The 20,160-nt window shown below is 49.4% G+C and overlaps 8 protein-coding genes across 8 annotated transcripts; 4 read left to right on the top strand and 4 right to left on the bottom strand.

The window, feature by feature from the left end:
* Positions 1-291: 291 nt before the first annotated feature.
* On the top strand, positions 292-1,516 carry F5B22DRAFT_622956 (uncharacterized protein). The gene has a single exon (XM_047976004.1). It carries the CDS (start codon positions 777-779, stop codon positions 1,392-1,394), a length of 618 nt encoding a protein of 205 aa, XP_047826939.1. The 5' UTR covers positions 292-776; the 3' UTR covers positions 1,395-1,516.
* A 2,265-nt stretch (positions 1,517-3,781) lies between these two features.
* F5B22DRAFT_622952 (uncharacterized protein) lies at positions 3,782-6,509 on the bottom strand. Its single transcript, XM_047976003.1, has 5 exons — positions 6,223-6,509; positions 5,444-6,146; positions 5,303-5,387; positions 4,796-5,252; positions 3,782-4,739 (listed from the first exon to the last, which is right to left on the bottom strand). The coding sequence occupies exons 1-5, from the start codon at positions 6,261-6,263 to the stop codon at positions 3,992-3,994; spliced, it is 2,034 nt and encodes a 677-aa protein (XP_047826938.1). The 5' UTR covers positions 6,264-6,509; the 3' UTR covers positions 3,782-3,991.
* Positions 6,510-6,945: 436 nt separating this feature from the next.
* On the top strand, positions 6,946-8,683 carry F5B22DRAFT_660098 (uncharacterized protein; the record flags this gene model as incomplete). The annotated part of the gene is made up of 3 exons (XM_047980254.1): positions 6,946-7,203; positions 7,284-7,811; positions 7,864-8,683. The coding sequence occupies 3 exons, from the start codon at positions 6,946-6,948 to the stop codon at positions 8,134-8,136; spliced, it is 1,059 nt and encodes a 352-aa protein (XP_047826937.1). The 3' UTR covers positions 8,137-8,683.
* A 1,283-nt stretch (positions 8,684-9,966) lies between these two features.
* Positions 9,967-10,665, bottom strand: F5B22DRAFT_440308 (uncharacterized protein). Its single transcript, XM_047971853.1, has one exon. It carries the CDS (start codon positions 10,535-10,537, stop codon positions 10,070-10,072), a length of 468 nt encoding a protein of 155 aa, XP_047826936.1. The 5' UTR covers positions 10,538-10,665; the 3' UTR covers positions 9,967-10,069.
* A 579-nt stretch (positions 10,666-11,244) lies between these two features.
* On the bottom strand, positions 11,245-13,265 carry F5B22DRAFT_440269 (uncharacterized protein). The gene is made up of 3 exons (XM_047971851.1): positions 12,694-13,265; positions 12,594-12,617; positions 11,245-12,527 (listed from the first exon to the last, which is right to left on the bottom strand). Exons 1-3 carry the CDS (start codon positions 12,787-12,789, stop codon positions 11,412-11,414), a joined length of 1,236 nt encoding a protein of 411 aa, XP_047826935.1. The 5' UTR covers positions 12,790-13,265; the 3' UTR covers positions 11,245-11,411.
* Positions 13,266-13,989: 724 nt separating this feature from the next.
* On the top strand, positions 13,990-14,909 carry F5B22DRAFT_650514 (uncharacterized protein; the record flags this gene model as incomplete). Its single annotated transcript, XM_047979327.1, has 3 exons — positions 13,990-14,240; positions 14,293-14,563; positions 14,637-14,909. 3 exons carry the CDS (start codon positions 13,990-13,992, stop codon positions 14,907-14,909), a joined length of 795 nt encoding a protein of 264 aa, XP_047826934.1.
* Positions 14,910-16,244: 1,335 nt separating this feature from the next.
* Positions 16,245-18,578, top strand: F5B22DRAFT_440284 (uncharacterized protein). The gene is made up of 4 exons (XM_047971852.1): positions 16,245-17,063; positions 17,123-17,199; positions 17,314-17,820; positions 17,902-18,578. The coding sequence occupies exons 1-4, from the start codon at positions 16,749-16,751 to the stop codon at positions 18,293-18,295; spliced, it is 1,293 nt and encodes a 430-aa protein (XP_047826933.1). The 5' UTR covers positions 16,245-16,748; the 3' UTR covers positions 18,296-18,578.
* A 1-nt stretch (position 18,579) lies between these two features.
* F5B22DRAFT_440454 (uncharacterized protein) lies at positions 18,580-19,444 on the bottom strand. Its single transcript, XM_047971854.1, has 2 exons — positions 19,110-19,444; positions 18,580-19,061 (listed from the first exon to the last, which is right to left on the bottom strand). The coding sequence occupies exons 1-2, from the start codon at positions 19,228-19,230 to the stop codon at positions 18,778-18,780; spliced, it is 405 nt and encodes a 134-aa protein (XP_047826932.1). The 5' UTR covers positions 19,231-19,444; the 3' UTR covers positions 18,580-18,777.
* Positions 19,445-20,160: the final 716 nt, after the last annotated feature.

Raw genomic sequence — 20,160 nt, 5'->3', positions numbered from 1 at the left:
GCTCGCCTGGGAGAAGTGATAAGATGTGTTATAGACACTCAACATTCTTTATAAGTATTTTGTCTCTACCTAGCCCTCAGTGATCCGGGGCTAGACTGCCGCTGTACCAAGCTACGAAGCGTCCTGGATCCGGGATCTCTGGCGAATTATAAGCCTTATATTCCTGCTGACTCTTCAAGCTAGCCTACGGAAAGGCCCAAACCGTCTTTCTAGCGAAATATGTCGCTGCGCCACCCGGCCTTGAGCGAGACATAACACATTGCCAAGGTGTTAAACATTCATCTTCAGCTTGACGTGGGGCAATCGATCAACTATTCAAATAAGTGCTCTCGGCCCATCCCGAGCCTCCACTTCCCTACCTCACTTAACCTCTTTGCCTGGTCTAGTAATCCCGTGCTTGCTTAGCGTTATCTTAGCCCTCTCCACCAAGTCAGCTGCCTTAACTTAAACATCTACTAGAGCCGGGGCGCTAGATCTAAATTATGAGCTACGATTTCGAATGCGGCACATGCAACAAGATCTTCGGCGCAGGATGGTGGGCTCGTGAAAACCTGAGATAAGCTCTTAGCCGGAATCTTGTTTGAATATTGGTTAAATAGGTGTCTGATAACATCCCCGTGTCAAGGTTACCCCCCTAATATATTCCTGCTTAAAGGCGCAACTTTGACACCATCATTACAAAAACACCACATAATACATTCAGTTCAACCCTACTGCATGTCATCGCTTCCACCTGACACTAAGAGGCCATTTAAAGCTATAATACTAAGTTGAAAATGTCTGGTCCTTGCGTCCCGCAAGACCCAGGCTATATCGCATGCGGTTCAGTCTGCTGCGCCAGCTCGCAGTACTGTGCATTCCCGGGCACGTGTCTTGCCAACTCCTCCGAGTCAACCACCAGCTCGAACTCTCCCTCTCAAACCCCTACGGGTACTACTAGTAGTGGGATTAGTACCGCAGACTCATTATCAACCTCTACAACACTTCGGTCTTCCACCTCCTTGGCAACTAGCACGTCCACTTCAACAGCAGGCCTTACTAGTGCTACCAGCACTAGTGGCTTAAAGCCCGGCGCTATAGCCGGCATCAGTATTGCTGCTGTCGTCGTCACGGCCGCGCTACTTGCCATGGCGATATACATAGTTGTCCTGAGAAAGCGAAAGGGAGCTACAGGTTCCGACAGTCGCGTAATAGCCGCGACCCCCGACGACTATGATCCTCACCTAAACAAGGCCGAATTACCTGGCAACTATGGACCGGTATGCCAAAGGGCAGAACTCGAGGCGCCCAATCATCCGCGTGTAGAATTGGATTTCTCACCTCGCTTGCCTAGGGAGGATGCTAACAATACTGTCGTCTCCGAACTTGACGACGCGAGCCGGCGGGCCGCCTAATACTTAATCATGTTGTCCAGCATCTGAACTTGGTTAAAAGCAAATTAGGCATTAATTTATAATAAGCTGTTATTAGATATAAACATTATGTCTCCTTTCTTTTTAAGCTTTTATAGTGTTAGAAAACTGTTAAGAAGTGTTATACAAGTAGGACATCCAGAATAAATAAATACTGGGATTAAGATAAAAGTTATGTGTGTCTGCTTTTGATACACGTTAGGTCGTGACACTTAAGAGAACGCTACCCTCAGCTCCATAGGTATACATGAACATGATGAACATACCATCAGAATTAAGAGGCGCAACAAACCTACATCCATATAGTTTGGTCTAAAAAAACCTCTTTGATAGTAAAGGATATTAAAGAAACTAAAATCTTTTATGTTATTTTCCTTATCTAAGTTGATTAACATGTTGGTTTTTTGGGGGTTTTTTTTTTTAAAATGTTATGGTATGGTGTTTTAAGATCCCTGAAGTACATGCACTGCCTCATATATCATGTCTCTGTCCCGTATATGCTTCGAAGAATATTATCCCCTTCTTCAAACTTTAGTCTTATTCAATACCTACTATAAGACTGAAGAGGCTTATGATATTGTACATAACCTTTGAGTTCCAACCTACCCCTGACAGAAAACGTACAAAGACCTGGGCTACGCAATAAGCCAAGTGCGTCACGACTTAGAACCGGTGCATCTAGCAGCACTTGCCTTCATGTCGGATCAGGTGCTTCTCGGAGTAGCTCTCTACTCCAGCCCCATGAAGAATGGTTTCGTCATGCGAAATGTGACGATATCTGCGACTCCGAATCACTCAATGGCTTTCCACGATCCAAGTGTCAAGATGAACGACTGGGTCGTCGCTGAGCGTGAGACATCTTGGGGTGAGGATGGAAGAGTTATTATTCACCAACGCATATGGGGCCTCAAGAGTGGTCATTTGGTCATGAACTGCAGCCAGGAAGTGATGGTTCGACTCAAGAATGCGGCTGAAAAGCTATGACGCTGCAGATTGAGTATATCTCAAAGGATGAGAACAAATACTTCGTTGTTGCAGTTTCGAAACAGGCGACAAGCCCGTTCGCATGGCTGGTATGCTGTTATATGTACAGAGTAGGATGAAGGGCATACTTATATGCATGTAACTGTCTTGTAATAGCATGCATCGACCGCGCCTCGTCACCCAGCAACACGCGCCACGCGCCCATCCCACCGCGACCACGTGAAGGTATATATTACCAATTATGTGGCCGGACTGTTGCCAAGTTGGGCTGTTGGCTCAGCTGCACCAACACTCCCGTCATGTAACTGGAATGGGAGTTAAGGGGTTCGATTCCCTCGGCTATCTATCTGGCCGAATCGCGACGATAATACCTAGGTGTACCTCGGTATGAGAGCTTGCGATCATGAGTAGCTTGCATCTAGAAGAATATCTGACAACAGGGTCTTATCTTTTGCCAGTTTTATCATTATTGGGTTTCTTTGTAACTAACAATTTTTTCATAGCATCAGTTGTTGGTTGCTCTCAACTACTTAAAGGGAGTTGAAAAGAGAACAAAGCCTTCCGTTCTGGAAAGCGATCGTAACTGGTTTACCAGGGATCTCCTTTTCTAACCATCGACTTACGCCTTGCCCACGTCGAGGCCCTCAAAATCTTCCTTTAGCGGCAGCAGCATAGTTGTAGCGAGTGTCTTCATAACCGTGATGGAGAAGAGGGGGGGTGTTACACGTGCAACCTCTGTGCCGGCTGAATATGCAGTTCGCCTTGCACTTCGGCCGTACGAAGGACCATTGCAGGCTGTTCATGATCTTTCAAGACATGCAGGCAATATTGGGCAATAATGGAAAGTGAGGTTATACAGACTTCGCTTCTTGAAACAGACCCCAGAGACCTAGGCGGTCTGGGCTGGCAGACCAGTTGCATATAGAGTCAAGTCAAGCCACCAACAGCCGACAAGGAGTTTGTTGGCCAAGGACGTATGCAGCCCTAGTTGTTCATTGTAAATTGAATTGGCTAGGTTCCTAGCCCAGTATTGCTGCCCTTGTTATAGGGGGTTTCGCAAAGGATCTATAACCACTATGATGACTAGACAGGGTGAAAAGCACTTTCCAATTTATATTTCAATGTATATGACATTTTGTGGCAGTTAAGATTAGTCGTGATGCCCATAGAATCAGTCTTAGTCTCTCACATATGGGTTCCAGATATCACCTAGTCAACCTGAACAAGAGACTGCGGGCAGAAAGTATTTTCTCTTGGTCTTGGCTGATGGTGAATAAGGTCAAAGCGGGTTGAGATCTTTACCTTGAAAGTTCTGTTCTGTCGAGTACTCGTTAGTGAGACATCTCGATAGCAAGATATCATTAAGAATGTTGCAGTCATTCTGAGCAGATGGCATCAATTAGAACTTAGGAATTGTTCAGATTCTCCTGATATTTGCTTCATACCACATATGTATAAAGTATCGGACAGCCCAATTGAAGTGTCCTTAACCCACGTTAATACTGTACATTGATCTACAACTCGCAGGTGTGTGCTACCTCGCTCACTGCTGGTTGCAGTGCGTCCCAACATAGTTATAGCCCAACTCTCCATGTTCACCTGTTCAATGACACAAGCGACCAGTCGTGGTTTTCGTGTTCCGGTGGGATGGGTATTCCTGCATAAAAGCACTGGTGACAGTAGGCGAAGTCCTTGCAGGTCTTACACAGGCGAACAGTAAACGAGATTTCGTTCTCGCAATGGCTGCACAATAGGGGCATCTCGTCAACGTCGCCCACTTGCAACAGTTTGGTAGGGGGGTCGCTCTTTAACCGAATAAACCATCTCTTGTCTACAGGTGAAGGCACTATTTGATTGCACCTATCGAGAGTAGAGCGCGTAAGCACGAAAACGGGACTGCGGCTTGGAGAGACCACTGCCTTCATGTTGAAGCGAACGCGCCCACTTCGGAGTCCTGTTGGCTTCATCGACCATCCCAGGTCATAGGTGGTTAAAGGCCCACCCAACACCGTCTTGGGAGCACCAATACGGATCGTGTCAGTCTGGGATGCGTTGGGGTCGTCTGATATGGACGTCGATCGAGGACATGTGTATTGTGGATGACAGACAAGGTAGAACTGGATTCGTTGGTCTGCCTTCCCGGGGATGTCTATGTCAGCATGGAAATGCTGCTGACATCCTTGACTGAACAAGACGTGTGCTTCATCTTCGCCTTCCCATATCTTCTTAGAGCCCTTCTTTTTCCAGAGCATGTGGATTCCAATGGCTGCTTCCTTTAAAAGGTCACTTTCCTGAGGTAAACGCATCATGGCTAATGCGGCGCCTGCAGATACTGCTGACGACCTATTTCGCGTTAGTATGGAAGATGCGAGTCTATCATGAGACATAGCCGTACATACCAATAGACCTCATCCCTTAAAAACGCGTAATTGATTTGAACGTTCTCCGGTACCGCATCCTGCTTGGTTTCCTCCATGATTCCCTTTACAGTGCGATAGAGTCCCGGATTGCAGTAGCTTCCGCCAGCAAATAAGACAGAAAAGTCTCTCTTAAGTCGTACCATTCTTGACAACTCCCTTTTGAGGAGCTTCAAACCATCTTCGAAGGTAACAGCGAATGCCTTTTGGATCTGCTCCGGGGGTATAGGTATAGTCATATACGGATCGTTGCCTCGAAGGTTGAGGCTTTCTGTGCACTGTAAGTAATTCAGCCGCCTTTTCTTCTCCTCGAAGTCCTGCAGAAGAGCGGCAAGCTCCCCTTCTTTAACCTGCCCTGCTCGAATTAACGGTCGCAGATAATGATCTTGAATCCAGCGCCGGATTCTGTCGTTCGTCATATCACTGCCGCCTTGCACACCTGTGAGTTGTCAGAGAACAACAGTCTTGCTCTATATCGGACAGATATACCAGTGATGGCGCCATGCGGCACGTTTGACGTGCTATCTATGATCTCTCCCTCTACCGTGAAGTAGACATTCATCGCTTGCAGGTTCTGCCTTGTTAGCATAATGTCATGATCATTCGGAACGGTGTACATGATACACGTACCAGAGTGCTAGCACCCACATCCACTACAAGCAAATTCAGGCCAAGGTCCAGATCGAGGTCCTTAAAGAGCGTCTCATGTCGCTTCTTCCGGCAAGAAGAGCTGAACGGATCTTCGTACCTCTCACATATGTAAGTGGCGGCAGCTTGCCCTTCGCTCACTGTTTCGAACTGAATGCCTTTTTCCCATAAAGGGCACAGCAGCTCAAAGTACTTTTCCAAGTATCTATCAAGATCCCCTGATTGGCTAGGCGACGCCAAATAATTAGGGTACGTCACAATGATCGACTTGATGCTGACCTTAGAAGCTCTAGCCTGTTCCAAAACATATCTTTGTAACAGACAGAAATGTTGAGAGACAGCTTTCTCCATAGCAGCAACCGTGATCGACCCCCTTTCCACGGCACCTAAAAGCTGCCGACCGCCCGGCATGGCCTCTAGTATCCTCTTCCGTGTAATCCCCGCGATATAGATTAGCATCGTCTTAAGGGGTATATTCAGATCTCTGTCTAACGACTGCTTTCCCACTATGATCTCTCTACCTTCTAACGCCACGTAGGCAACGAAGTCATGTGGCGTATATGAATAGTGCGGGCCATCCGGGCTGCCGGCGAAAGGCACTCGGACCAAAATCACCTCATTCTGGCAGTTTATGTACGCTAATGATACCTTTGAGGCTCCATTTCCTAGGTCCCAGCCAACAGCACTGGGTGGATAATGATTAGCACACTCGCCGAACATGACATACTCCGGAATAAGGTGGACTGTGAATGGAAGCGAACCTCTCGCCTGCTTTGAGGGTCAAAGGGCATGCGTTTGGCATGTCTAGCGGATTGATTGTCTATAGTCGATGCTGCAGAGCACGCCACGATGCACACTCAGTTAGTTCTATCTGGAGAACGCCAGCCTGTTGCGGCTCGTTTTAATGGTGATGCTGTCGTATCTGTGTGGTTGAATTGCCTATAGCGTTGAAGCTCTGTATATAGAAATATGAGACTTCGTAGACTGCCTCAGAGCTGCTCAAGATCGTATGGTAATTATGAGAGATACGGGCGGACGTTTGCACGGATACATGCCATGAGTTGCCCTAAAGTGTGGCGTGGTTTGCATTCACAAAACTCGAGCAACGTACCGTTAAATGTGTAACGTAACCCTTCCCTAAATAGGAAACCCTTCTCTAAAACTCACTAGAAAGCTCGTGTTTTACTTGGCTCTAGGGCTGGTAATATTGGAAGTATTTCCTAACAAGGCAGCGCCACGTCGGCTTTTTCAACGACGCGTTATTCGAGGTTGTGAGCGTATGCGGTGTACATATCTTCTGGTTCATTCTAAGAAAGAAGTGTATCATACCAACATGATATGATAAAAAGACGTGTTCCCTACAGGATGTTACACAGAAATCTCTGCAGTTCCGAGACAGGCTTAGCTTATTAATGAATGAAAACAAAATGGGCTCTTCGAATACCACCGTGGCCTGGGAATAATATACCTACACCACCGGCATGATGGCAGATAGTCGTGACTCGATCAAAACAGCATACGCGTTCTATGCTGAGGAGCAGGATGATGGCGTGGCAAAAATCCAGGCGGTTTGCAATACTTGCAAACGAGCCCGCACATACAATCGTCAACGGCTCCGACAACATCTTAAATCGCATAAATGGAAACCGACCACTGCCGGTACTTTAACTTCCAAAGCATCTGCAAACGGAAGTGGTCTAGGTTCCCAACTCGAGGTGCTAGATTCACAGCAGATCGCAAGCGTATATAGCCGATCAGTAATCAATTCTTCTTATACTCCTATGCACAGGTTCAAGAGTTGCACTAATGCAGGGAATAACAGGTTGTACGCCAAGATTCAGACCAGCCAGCGATTCAAGCGACTCAGAGTCAGCCCTCTGCCGGAGATGCCACAGTTGCTCCTCTCCTAACTCCCGCCAAGTCAGAGATATCCACCATCGCGAATTCAGATACTATTCGTAACCTTCTAAGCAAGGTGTATCAATTCCGAATTGATCGCTTCTTTCAAGCTCGAGACTTTCGTCAACAAATGGTCGATTCATGGGAGAGATTCTTCCAACAATATACGGAATGGCAGGGTGAATGTGACAGCTTCATCCAGAAGCTAAAGAACGAAGGACGCCATGATGATGCGGAGAGCGCAGCTCGATATCTGTTCAGAGATCCCATTGTCTCAGAACCTGGGAAATTTGTTGTGGCGTTCCCTACCGGACACGGCGACGAGGTTTTCACATTTCAAGGATTCAGCCAGAACAAGAACACGATGACTGGGACACAGGAACAACAGAACTCAGGCCGACCTCCTCCGGTTGCTGATGCCGTGCCGAAGATACGACCTTCTTGTAGTCGTGTATGTCATCCTTCCCTCATCACATGTATATTAAATTACTAATTGTATATAGTGCCGGTCTCGTTCCGTTGCTTGCAACCATGACCGTCCCACTTGCTCCAGATGCCTCGAATCTGATGCCCCATGCTTCTATGTGGGTTCATCCTCGCGGCATGACGAGAACATACAATTATATTCAGGCTTTCCCAAGGAGCACCTGCAAGAGAAATGTAAAGAAAGAGGATTGAATCAGGGAGGGGGCAAGCCAACTCTTGTACATCGCCTGGCGCAAGACGATGGCGAAAAGAGGCTTAACCATAAGCCACGTGAAAAGCGACGCCGCTAATTCCTCATGGAAGCATGTGCAACGAAGAGACAAATACGCCTCTCCGCAACAAAGCTGCAACAATTAGCAACAACTAAGTGATTAGCTAGAGGGTGTGAAGAATGAGGAATGGCGCTGGCTGTACGAGTCTGAACGAAGTTTACTAGGTAACTCGAAATAGTCTCTTCGGAGTAGTCCTCAGAAATCAACATGAGAGTGTGTATGTCTTCATATTAAACCTCATCGACGCGTGGTATAGTAGACTTAGTGTCACCGACGCGCTGTGTTTCCTACCATACAATCGCCGGCAGGAGTTCTTTCACCATAATATCAACTTGCGAAGTGACAGGTGCTGCATCTTTTGCTGATACTAAGGCAATGAATCTGCCTAAAGCCATAAGAGGGAAATAGTGCCGGTAGAATGTATAACCGATGTAGAAGAAGTTTGGAAACTCAGTCCCCGTGTAAAGCGTCTCGGGCCATGACGCGGCAGCTTCTCCTCGGCAGTCCGTCTGCGTGCGTAGGAGATGGAAAATGCCGCCTAATATGGCTTTGTCATCTGGCCCTCAGGTACTCGACAGCCCCATGAGCGCCCAGGCCGTCCGAGAAGGCGTCGAAGGCTGGTCACGACCTGCTGGAGATAGGTTGCGATACGTTTTCAGGCTCTCGCCCCATCCACCATCGCTATTCTACACACTCTTCAGCCAGCTCGCACCGACTGCATCATCGCGCGCACCCGATCATCTCCCGAGTCGACAAAGAATGTGAGTCCGCACAGCACGTTGCACGTCCCGAAGACGTAGTTGCAAGCCCAACATCCGTACCACGCTCCTGTCGCCTCCTGTGTGTCGGCTGTGTAATCGATGCGACTCAGACGGCGGGCTCGAGTGTCACATTCACGGCCTGCGCCGTCCGAAAGCCTCGATGACGTGCCCAGCACAGTCCGGCGTCGATTGGTCGCTTAGGCTACCCATGTCGCCGAAGGGGATCTTATTTAGCCACAGCTTGTCGTTGTCCATGTCCAAGCCGGCGAAGCCTCTGTGGGCGTATTGCATGCCGCATATCCACGTCGCCGCTGCTGTCACGGTCGGACTGCACACTGCGCGCGGATCTTGCTGTATGATAGAGAGTATGGCAGCCGCTGTATCGTCTATGTCTAGGTACCGGGTATTAGTACTCGAAGCCGAACCCGCCTGGTTTGAGCTTTAGTCTGCGGATCTGCCAGTCACCTTTCGTCTGAATCTGTTGATCCTTCGCCCACTCGACTGCTTTGCACAGCCTCTAGTCATTCCGGTCTACCCCAGCATTACAGAGACCGTGTATCATGAGCACGGTATCCTAGGCTGGCGATATGCAAGATTGAAGCCTCCTGCCACGTGAAGCGTTCTCCTTCTGCATGCTATAGCCCTCTAGAAGTAGTGCTTAGATACCCAAATACACTTCTCTGTCATTTACATTTACTCAGACACGGGGACTAGCACTTTTGAAATCCTTGGAGGGATAATACCGGCCCGGTCTCCTGTGTCCTCCTGGTGTTCTAGCATCGATTGAATGCATGTCTTCCGTGCAAAGCCGCGCAGCGGGTTATTCGGAAGCCCGTTGAGACCCCAAGGTGCTTGGTCGACAGCGGAGAAGAAATATGTCACCCAGTCAGTTCTCATGATGTCCGTTAGCGAGGGGCCAATGTGGACTATCTCGTTGCTGGGGTCGATCGATACTTCGTCGATGAAGCTGTTATTTTCGGACATGCCATTTGGCAAGGCGTACGCAGGCCGGTGGTGCGCCGCTACCACCGGCGGGACGGTTGTCGACCGTATCCATGAGACGAGGTCACCGAAAGGCTCATACTTACGTGCGATGCTAACAACCTCATTCACTTCGAGGTACCACCTTAGCGCACTGTTTCAGTTTAACAGGGGTTATGCATTATACAAAAAGACCGTGAGCGTCCTGGCTACATCGCCAGCTTGACGCCAGCTCGATTTGGAACGACTATTAGCTTTTGACACCTTGACGACCGGTACCTCCGGGGGGCGAGCCGCCCCTTTAACCAACAGCATCTGTTAGCCGGTGGAAGACAAGCTACTGAGCAAAAATCAGCATCATCGATCATCACCATGTACACTACTATGTACCCAGCTCTCACAACAGCTCCGTTGCACTTCAATATTGCCATCGCCATCAAGAAGGTGAAGAGACTCCAATATATACGACGTCTGGCAGGTAAGCGTAACTGTAAAACAACGCCCCGCGAGAGCCCCTGAGATGTCCTAGGTGTGTATAAGGTATTGTCGGCAGTCCGCCACCTGATTAGGGGCACTTCGCTAGCCAACACAACACGGCTGTTCATGACTCTGGGAAGCACGTATGCTTCCAAGATATTGTTGCAACGTGTTGTATTCACCTGCCACCCGCGCAACATCCGGCACGTGCTTATTACGGGCTTCGCTGACTTTGATAACTCGCGCGGCGTCCGCGATCACTTATTCCGGTCCACCACGGCGCACGACATCTTCGCCCTAGACGGCCAGGAGTGGAAGTCTGCACGAGCCCTCTACCGCGACCACTTCTCGCACACGCGTTGTATCGTCGACATGGAGCTACTCGAGCACTGCTTTCAACACCTTCCGGCCGAGATTCCCGTTTCGTCGAGAGCCTAGACGTGTATCAAGAAGATCATGGCGGGTGATGGCTTTCTCGACCACCGAGAGTTCCGCGTCGTGTGCCGACGAGTGCATGAGGTCGTCGAAGTGGTGATCAGCAAACAGTTGGACGAAAGGTCCCGTGGGATAGAAGATGAAAGGATCTCCCTTCTTGATGTTCTCGAGGCGTCCGGCAACGTCAGCGACAGCCGAGACTGCGTTATCACGATGCTCATAGCGGGTATAGACTCGGGGCCGCACAGCTCGGACCTCGTCCGACTGCTGCTAGTATGTTTGTACAGCGGCGTCTGGCTGAACATTTGGCTTCCTGCTCTTCCGCCGGGTTGATACCCTGTGCTGGAACGCCCTTGCGGGCCCCAGTAGCCCCTTCGAGGTGGCGGGCTTCGCTATCATGACTGCTTGAGCGAGGGCTTCCAACACCCGGTCGTGGGTATCTGGGAAAAGTCCGAGAATCACTCGGCTGATCATACACCCGGCATTTTCACTGCCTACTTGAGATATAGCACCGAAACCCTGGAACAGCAAGACAAGTGAAGCAGGTGCCGTTGCTGACCTTGACGCAAGTGCTGTTGGTAGGGCTAGTGTTGGAAGCGCGGGGAAGCTGCATGAGGATGCATGATAATAGTATAGCACCTAAGATTTATCTAAGATGTATATTTGAGTGACCAATTTTTGCGGCCACTCGACGAGGGATTTCATTGTAAGCGGTAGATAATCTCCTATAGCGATGACCTCACGGTATGGTGTGTCGCCCACCCACCACAGGTCCCTAGCATGCGCGCACAGCGCGAACAGATGGGCGAGAATGACCAAAGCACGCGGCTCATTCGTTTCCACCAGTTGCAGAAATTGCGCTGGGACGAGGCAGGCAAAAGACATCAGCCCTCGACTAATAGCACGTGCTGGTTCCCTCGACTCGGCGGCCGCCTCGATCGAGTCAAGGAGATTGACGGCCTCGCGATATGCATCGAGGGTCTCACGAGAGAATGGTGTCTCATCAGGCAAGGGCTGAAGCAAGTGAGAGAAACGGCCAGTGCTATCCCGGCCTGACAGGTATCGGTCCTGTGAAAAAGATGTTATAATAGGCATAATACTTGCCGGGGACTTCACCCCGGTAGTTTGGACTAGCGAGGATAAGGCCTCGATAACACAGCGCACGCCGTGGGTGAGTCGCAGCCACTGCATGGGCGGCTGGTATGTATTGTCAAGTGGACGATGACGCAGGGAGGCAAAAGCGTCGACGAGTAGCAATATGGAGGTGAAACAGGCGGCATCGGCTGTTTCCTGCTTACGTACCAGGCTCAGCGCTTCCCGATGTGCCTCGAGGGCTACGTTAAGGGACATGGCCCGAAAAGACCTGAGCTCATGGTCGCTGTGTCCCGATGATATGAGATGAAGAGCAGAGATGGCCAAGATCGCATTGAGAAGTGATCTGTGGTCGAGCGCTAGGATTGGGACCTGCGACGACCAGCAGTCTTTCACGGCGGGGATATGACTGCCGGCAAGCGTACCGCTAGTGGCGACGGCGAAGTGATGGAACACGCGTAGCTTCCAATACTCATGTTGCGCTGTTGCAACCTCCTGGCCCGGGAATGCCGTGTTTGGCGCCAGCGCTGGTGTTGATGGTCTTGTGCTACGGCTGCTGGTGCTGCTGGGTGGAGACGAGGGCAACGATACACCCAAGACACACATGTTCGCATTGGGTACTCGATCATACTCACAGCTGACGTTGTGCCGATGGCAATTATGCTATACGAGATCAGTATATCCACGCTCCACGCTCCACGATGCATGTGCGTGATGCAGAACACGTACACAGACGGGTCGGGTTTCGTCGCACTGTGGCGGCATTCAGTTAGCATCGATATATATATATATATATATATTTCAAGGCAGCTAATGATGACTGACTGACCTTCACTCTGCGGGAACGACAACGCGCACACCCGGTCCTCGACTTGGTATGATACAGTCGCGGTCTAGCGACGCCGCGTCGTACCTCATTCGCCATATCAAATGTTCAACTAGGCCCGGTATTATTACATGTAAAGGCTGCAGGATCAAGTCTTGGTCCGGCTTTGGTAACTTGGCACAGTAAACCGGGAGAATCAATAACCTCCCTTGTCTCCTTACTGGTGTGTAGGGTATAAGACGAACAGAGTCATGTACAGAGCATCTTTTCTCGAGGTCTCGCCAAGTTCAGCGCGATTCGTTAGGCATTAGCGTGCCAAGAATACCTACGGGCTATGGGCTATTGGGGGTCGAGGGGGATCTGTTTTACCCAACTCAACCATAATAATCAATGAGCGGCTGGGGCGGGACAGTCAAATGAATCATCTTCAAACCTTTCTGACGTGGATGTGGCATGGTCGAGTGTACCTATGCTGTATGAAAGGCTATTCCGTTACGTTCCGGTGTATTCCGTACTTTTGATATCAACTCGACTATCGCTTCTTTAGAATGTATTATATTCTTCGTGAGCTGTTGGTGAGTTGGTGGGTCTATTTTGTTACCGAAGGTCGGCGTCTCAACTGGCTGTCCGTTTATTGGCACGCTTGTCCAGGGATACTCGCTCTCGCTCAGTAGCGCCCTTTCTCTTTCAGCCTCCGCCAGATGATTGGGTAGCTTGGCAAAGGCTTGAGATGACAACACGACTGCCGGTGCAGGGATGCTCGATCTCGCTCCCCCAGATTCTAGTTCACATGGATGAAATAACGGCTAGCCAAAGAATGTTGAGAAACTGGTCATCATGCTTGATTGCGCCTCTTGTGTGCGTGACAATACGGTATGGCACTTACAAGTCTAGATGATCAACCCCTAAGGCAGCTTTTTTCTGAGAGAAATAATCCAAGATGCTGCCAGGGAGGCAGCCCGATCTGTTTAAATAGCTTCCTTGTTGTCATCTCCAACTTATTATTTATCCCTCCAGATCTAGAATACAAAAAGTTATTTTCTGCTCGTTGCCTATCCCCCTCGTCTGACTCAGATTCCGATTTGTAGGTATGAGGGCGTTAGCATTGCTTATAGCCTCCATAACAGCCATTATTGTTGCTACCACGCGAAGACATCACAAGAAGACAGAGACTAGGGCTGAGCGGGGCAACTCCGAACTTCGTCAACGGGTATCTTCGTCTTCGTCTTCCCAGTCCCCCTCCCGCAGGGCAAAGGATCACGAACAGCCGCCTCCCGCGTACGAGCTTCATTTGAAGCAATGACGGACTCAGTGCCCACTGCCCAGCTCGCTATCTATGTCGTTCTCACTATCCCTGTCCTCTACTTGCTCGTCCGTCACTGGCCGACTGGCTTATTAGGATGGTTCTATTTGTTTACCTTTACAACTCTCAGAATTGTTGGCGGGGCTATATCTATGGGTAGTTCCTCAACATCCGGAGGCGCATCTATCATATCTTCTATTGGATTATCTCCTCTTCTCCTCGCTACTTCGGGCATCCTCCATGAAGCGTAAGTATCGAAAGAGCTAGTTCAGCCCTGCATCGAGCTAACCCACGCCTAGGAGAGTGTATCGCGGATTGAGAAGACCGAAGCTCGAATGGTGGGTGATAGGCTTATTCCATCTAATCGTGGCCACGGGCATTGCTCTGGTTGGTACTAGCGCCTCAGCTTTGGAGCAGGGCTCAAATGCCACACAGAGCGACTTAGTACTATTGAATATAGGCATAGCTCTGTTAGCAGCAGCTTGGCTTATACTCTGTTTCTGGACGGCCACAAGCTTCCTGCCTAGCCAACACATACAAACGGCTGCAGCACATGTTGAAGGAACTCTTGTAAGTGCTCACCAATGACATGTCGTCTCTTTCTCCTTTCTTATTGATCTCAGCTAATGAAATTGCTCTCCAGCTCCTCTATGCTATCGCCTTCTCACTCGTGCCGACTGGGATACGTGTGGTATACACGGTGGTCGCCCTGGTCAGCCAAAAGCCATACTTAAACCCCGTTACAAGCTTTCTGGCCATTCGAGTCATTCTCAGCTTACTCCCAGAGCTCAGTGTGACCATTCTGTTTATCGTTGCTGGCGTACGTTCTAGGAATGCGGTACGGCAATACCGAGAGGACTCGCAGCGGAAGCACCACGTCAGGGAGAGGAGACGTGCCGCTTCCGCGGATTATTGACGATAGCAGTGCGACAGCCTACCCAAGCATTTGTTACAACACCTGACTCTTCCTTCACTGACGGAAGCTATGTATACTGTAGACTGCTGTGACGACGGCGTTTCTGATATAAAGTGTTAGGCGTGGGTGGCCCCAGAGTGAAGCTGGGTTGTAAGTAGGTAGCACCGGGATAGTAGATAGGTTAAATATATGGGTAAGAGCTCAATATTATCGATTACGAGCAGTGTGACGCAAGGCAACTGACGTATCCCACGGATCTGTCTCGATATGACTGCAAGGGTGTCGATTAAATGACCGAGCAAGGGCAAAACAAAAAGCAGAGGCGTCAATAATATGCCTCTCACATTGGTGTCTCACTTCGGCTAGTGGATGTTGAGACCAATGTAGCTGTCGTCATTCTAAAATCCAGCTTCTCCATCTACCAATTCCACATCGTAGTCAGAGTTCTCTGCTATCGGAGTTAGTCTGCTCAGCACATACTTCAATTATTCACAGTAGTGTCTCTTGCAGAAATGGATTCACCAATCCAAGAGCAACACGTCAGCTTTGATACCACTGTATCGGGCTTCCATCATGATGTCTACCGGTATAAAGTTGCTTATAAGATGGAACACACCAGCCTGGCCTCTGCAAGGCTTGTTTAGATGACACAGGCTTGGATGTAGTCGCCCAACACTCCGAGACCTTGTTCCACGCGCCATTGCCGCCATTATTGGGGCATGAGACATGTAGCAGTTCGCCATACTGCATCGCGCAGCGCGTCTGTGAGTCCCCAGCTGGTCCAGGTCGCTAGTCAAATGCAGTCTCGGATCCAATAGGAAACGGCCCATTGGCGATGATGATACCGGAAGCCGTCGCGTCTCTTCTATCTTCGCATATACTATCGAATCTTATCAATGATATGCACCTAGATGAGGCAAAGGCTTATTCCAGCCGTGACGGTCCAGCGCATCAATATCCTCATGTGTTGAGTTGACTGAAAATGGCTCTTCTTGATGTGAGACAGCCAGCCATGGCTCCACAACAGTTGAGGCGAATGACCAGAATATTGGCGAATGACGAGTGTGCTCTGTTTCACACCTCATGGCGTGGCGACCTCATGATCGCATCCCAGCGGCTGGGAGACAGACGTAGGAGCGTTTCGTAATAACAGACGCGTAAAGCAGCGGATTACAAAGTTGTGCGACCGTTCGTAACAGCTTCCCGTCAGCGTGGAGCCGAGCAGAAGAGCGAGTGAGGTATAACGATCATCTTTAAAGAGTCTGCAAGTATGGCGCGACTGGAAAATGGCGTGGGATAATCATCCGACCTAAGGTGAGTCTGATTGGAACACACCTCGGTGACAGTCTAATGCAGGTTGTATCGAACAGGCTATGAGTTGTGAGGGGTTGGCTCAAACTAACGCCAAAAGCCGAGGTGACGGTCTGTCTTAGCCCTCGCCCTAGACAAGGACCTAATTTGTATGTTTAGATGAGTAAGCAGACCTCACCTTGAAATGCGACCGAAAGAATCAGAGGCTGAATAGTTGAAAATGATTGATGGTGATTTGGGGAGATGGCATGCTGACGACGGAGGCTTGCTCCAATGAAAGACATCACGTAGGTAGGAAAGGTGTTCTTGGCGAGCTGATTTGCGGTGAGTGAGACACAACTGAGAGGCAGCTAATGCTGACTACAAGGTTGTACCATTCCTACTCTCGACTAGCATAGAATCCTTCTTTGTTGTCTCTAGGTCTCACGTAATAGGTTGCCAGCGGATTCAAATATACGTACGGACCCCAACTACCATCGACAACCGTGGGAGATCTCCATCCAACCCGCATCGATATCGCAGCGCAACATGAACATCTCCGACGCGGGCTCATTGGCTGAGCTATTGGCCACAATCACATCGATTCGGACCTCAACGCTGCCTTCATTGTCGTCATGGAGGCAGTATGTCGTCCCGGTTGCGCTTGGGTACGTGGTCCTTTGTCGCGCGCTGCGCTATCGCGGAGAGAAACGGTTGCGCCGTCGCATGGGATTCCCTAAGGGCTGTAGTCGCGAGGCGCTTTCGCGTATGACGAATGAGCAGGCACAGGAGATCATCAAGTATCTCGCTGCCAATGAGTTTCCCGAATTTCATCATTTGTCGTTGGAATTTGGTCTTTTCAAAGTGAGTCAGCTGTTCGTTTCCCGGATCGCCTTTTTGTCGATGCTCATAACCGCTTGCAGACATATGGAGTTGAGTCCATCAGTCGGTTACTGCTAGCTACTAGGAACTTGACAGATCCCGTGAAAAGTCTGAAGAGGTAAGCCTGGCATCCTCTCATCTTTACTCCAAAGAGCCCGCCGTCCTGTTCCGACATGAGCGCAATTCAAGAATCAGCACGTTTCCCTATGAGACACCAGATTGACTTGAGCAGGTACGAAGACACGGCAGCTCTGATAGGTGAATTTATGGTCAACCCACCCAACTCAGAACGGACAATCAAGGCACTAGCCCGCATAAACTTCCTACACAGCAAGTACATCAAAGAAGGCACAATCTCAAACGAGGACCTCGTCTATACGCTTTCAGTGTTCGTGACAGAGCCGCCGCGGTTCGCGCGTCTATACGAGTGGCGTGCCATGAATGAAATGGAGCGCTGTGCGTATGGTGTGTTCTGGAAAAAGGTTGGCGAGGACATGGGTATCTCCTATAAGGGGGTACTTTCGAAAGACACTTGGCACGATGGCATTGAGTGGTTCGATGACATCTCTGCGTGGGCCAAACGCTACGAGGTAGACAAAATGAAGCCTAGCGAAGTCGCCAATAAACCTGCTAAGGCGCTGATTCCCATGCTTACTTATTGGGTGCCGTGGTTCGCGAAACCATTCGTTCAGGAGGCGGTCTGTGTGCTGATGGGCGATCGCGTGCGAGAAGCATTCATGTGAGCATTAATACACCTCGATCTTTCAGCAATTGGCTACTGCCGATCAACACACGTTTTACATTGTCTGACCTCACCTAGGCTTCCTGAACCAGGTATTGTGGCAGCCACTACAGTATACTCTGCTCTCCTGCTTCGTCGTCTGTTTCTCCGTTATCTCAGTCTGCCACGCTTTTCCGACGTGAAGCGTCATGGAGATGTGGATCCCAAGACTGGACGCTACCACCTTCACTTTTCATACGGAAACTACCCGTTCTATGTCAAGCCTACATTCTGGAATCGTTGGGGACCAAGGGCTTTGGCGATATGGCTTTACGGTGGCAAGGTTCCTGGTGATAACCCAGAGGAGTATCTGTCCCAGGGGTATATGTGGACGGACTTAGGACCGCGAAACAGGATGGGACTCGGCGTAGAAGAGATGGAGACTGATCTTCAGAGATTGAAGGCTAGTAATAGGGGCGGTTGTCCATTCTAGGGCTCATTGATCTTTGGGCTACCTATTTACTTCTGATGTGTTCCTCAACAGAACTATACAGTGCTCTGAAGGTAAAATTTATCATCTTTCTGAACTATCTCGTACCGCGTGCGTGTCAACTAGTGTGGTCCATACCACACCAGGAATCTCTAGTTCTCCCCCCTACAATCGCAACTAGGGGCTGAAATGGGGAAAAAGAGTTTGTGATCCCTCAATTTACACAGTTTTCATTCGGGCACATGCAGAAATGTAGATAATGGGTAGAGAAATCAACTATTCTTTTAAGTATTTAAGGCCTATAGAACGCTTCATTTCCAATGATCTTCAAAGGCCGCCCATATTGACATCCCTTAAACAGTTACTTAGGTGCTTTGAAGTTTAAACCTGGGGTCACGGGTTACGGGAAGGCTACCCTACCGCCGGTAGAAACACCTTTCCGAAAGTGGGTGGTACATGACCTTACGGAAAGATCATCACTGGTTCTATGATGACACATTCCCCGTAATCTGGGACTGTTCATGGGGTCGATTGAGTAAGGTTGGCAATTGTTGGTCATCAGAATGTTGAGTAGGCGCTTGGCGGACCTGTTGAAGTCTGCTACCTCCCTGGTGCATATCTAAGCTGAGATAGGTGGAGGAGAGCAACCCATCACCGGAAACCGGAAGCCGTGGCAATGGCATCGGATTGAAATGTGTATTGATGTCGATAGTCGTGTGAGTGGGATAAGCATGCTGGAATGGCACCCATGAGTCTTCTTCATCTGGATCTGAGGCTGTTAGACATCGATCATCCTGATAGCACAGCACTTACTCACCTCTAGCCCGGTTTTGGTCTCTTCTACGACAATAGGAGCTGAATAACGTATAGATGAATTGAAAGGTGGTGAGGATTAACTGCAAGATTGCAATCAACGTTTGAGGTGAGAATTGAGACATAGCCAAATACTTGTCAGCGCTAAGGTTATCGAATTCTTTCCTAGGTATAAAGAAGCCAGGAACTACTAATAAAGAAGGTCGCGAGTTAGAAACCTGTTAAATGATCGACGCCACATATACATATATGATTCCTCAGTTGGCGTTTCCCATGCTTGCAAGCGGCATTGTAAGCGGCTCATGACTGTCAGCTGGGCCCGTCTCCTGCTGTGACCGGATTGTTAAAGTATTCTTTAGGCCGTTCGTCCCCACGGGTCGCGACGTCACACACATCGTGTACTCGTTAAATGCTAACTTCGTCTACGATAAGTGAAGACCCGCTATTTGCAGAAATGTACTGTCTCCCATTCGCCTGTTATTGAGGTTAGATATTTGGCTGATGAATACGGATATGCATGTCCCATTCGTACGCGGGCTTTGGCTACCGCTAACTGGAGGCCTAAAAGGCTCTTGCGCAGCAGTCATTGTCAGACGATTACCAAGTCCATATTAAAGGGAGACTATCCCAGGCGGACTTCACTACACTTCCAACTTGATAACGCTTGCGAGCTAGAGGGGAGCAACGGATTTGATGTGTTCCACGAGCACCAAATGCTCCTGATAAATACCTACTGTTGACGTCTTTGGACGGTCGCCACTGCAGATCGCCTGCGCAAGAAACCATAACTTACAACAGCGGAACGTCAAATGGTTGCTAAGGCGGCATGCGGATATCAATATTCATGATGTTTACGGATTGCGCGCTATCGATTACGCGATCATTGACTCGAGCGATCCGGGGCTAATTGCACCACGCGAAACTGTTCGTGAGACTGCCAGTGGTTGAATGGTGGTGGTGTACGCCCACCGAGGGGGGGAGGGGGGGGGGGGGGGGGCAGAAAACAAAACAGAACGAAGAATCACAAGGGAACATAATAACAGACTAGCATAGAG

This window comes from Xylaria bambusicola (genome assembly GCF_022495145.1).
Source record: "Xylaria bambusicola strain CBS 139988 unplaced genomic scaffold F5B22scaffold_54, whole genome shotgun sequence".
NCBI classification, from domain to species: Eukaryota; Fungi; Ascomycota; class Sordariomycetes; order Xylariales; family Xylariaceae; genus Xylaria; species Xylaria bambusicola.
The sequence above is the reverse complement of the archived record's forward strand: the minus strand, read 5'-3'. Positions and strand labels throughout refer to the sequence as shown.

Excerpts from the sequence above, each read along its gene's own strand:
- F5B22DRAFT_622952 (XM_047976003.1), bottom strand. The coding sequence starts at position 6,263 with ATGCCAAACGCATGCCCTTTGACCCTCAAAGCAGGCGAGAG. Across the intron at positions 5,388-5,443 it reads ATGTGGGTGCTAGCACTCTG|AACCTGCAAGCGATGAATGT; the intron begins GTACGTGTATCA and ends CTAACAAGGCAG. Across the intron at positions 4,740-4,795 it reads TTAAGGGATGAGGTCTATTG|GTCGTCAGCAGTATCTGCAG; the intron begins GTATGTACGGCT and ends AACGCGAAATAG.
- F5B22DRAFT_440269 (XM_047971851.1), bottom strand. The coding sequence starts at position 12,789 with ATGGCGAATGAGGTACGACGCGGCGTCGCTAGACCGCGACTGTATCAT. Across the intron at positions 12,618-12,693 it reads GTCGTTCCCGCAGAGTGAAG|TGCGACGAAACCCGACCCGT; the intron begins GTCAGTCAGTCA and ends ATGCCGCCACAG. Across the intron at positions 12,528-12,593 it reads ACGAAACCCGACCCGTCTGT|CATAATTGCCATCGGCACAA; the intron begins GTACGTGTTCTG and ends GATCTCGTATAG.
- F5B22DRAFT_440308 (XM_047971853.1), bottom strand. The coding sequence starts at position 10,537 with ATGTTGCGCGGGTGGCAGGTGAATACAACACGTTGCAACAATATCTTG.
- F5B22DRAFT_622956 (XM_047976004.1), top strand. The coding sequence starts at position 777 with ATGTCTGGTCCTTGCGTCCCGCAAGACCCAGGCTATATCGCATGCGGT.
- F5B22DRAFT_440284 (XM_047971852.1), top strand. The coding sequence starts at position 16,749 with ATGAACATCTCCGACGCGGGCTCATTGGCTGAGCTATTGGCCACAATC. Across the intron at positions 17,064-17,122 it reads TGGAATTTGGTCTTTTCAAA|ACATATGGAGTTGAGTCCAT; the intron begins GTGAGTCAGCTG and ends AACCGCTTGCAG. Across the intron at positions 17,821-17,901 it reads CGCGTGCGAGAAGCATTCAT|GCTTCCTGAACCAGGTATTG; the intron begins GTGAGCATTAAT and ends GACCTCACCTAG.
- F5B22DRAFT_440454 (XM_047971854.1), bottom strand. The coding sequence starts at position 19,230 with ATGTCTCAATTCTCACCTCAAACGTTGATTGCAATCTTGCAGTTAATC. Across the intron at positions 19,062-19,109 it reads AGACCAAAACCGGGCTAGAG|ATCCAGATGAAGAAGACTCA; the intron begins GTGAGTAAGTGC and ends TAACAGCCTCAG.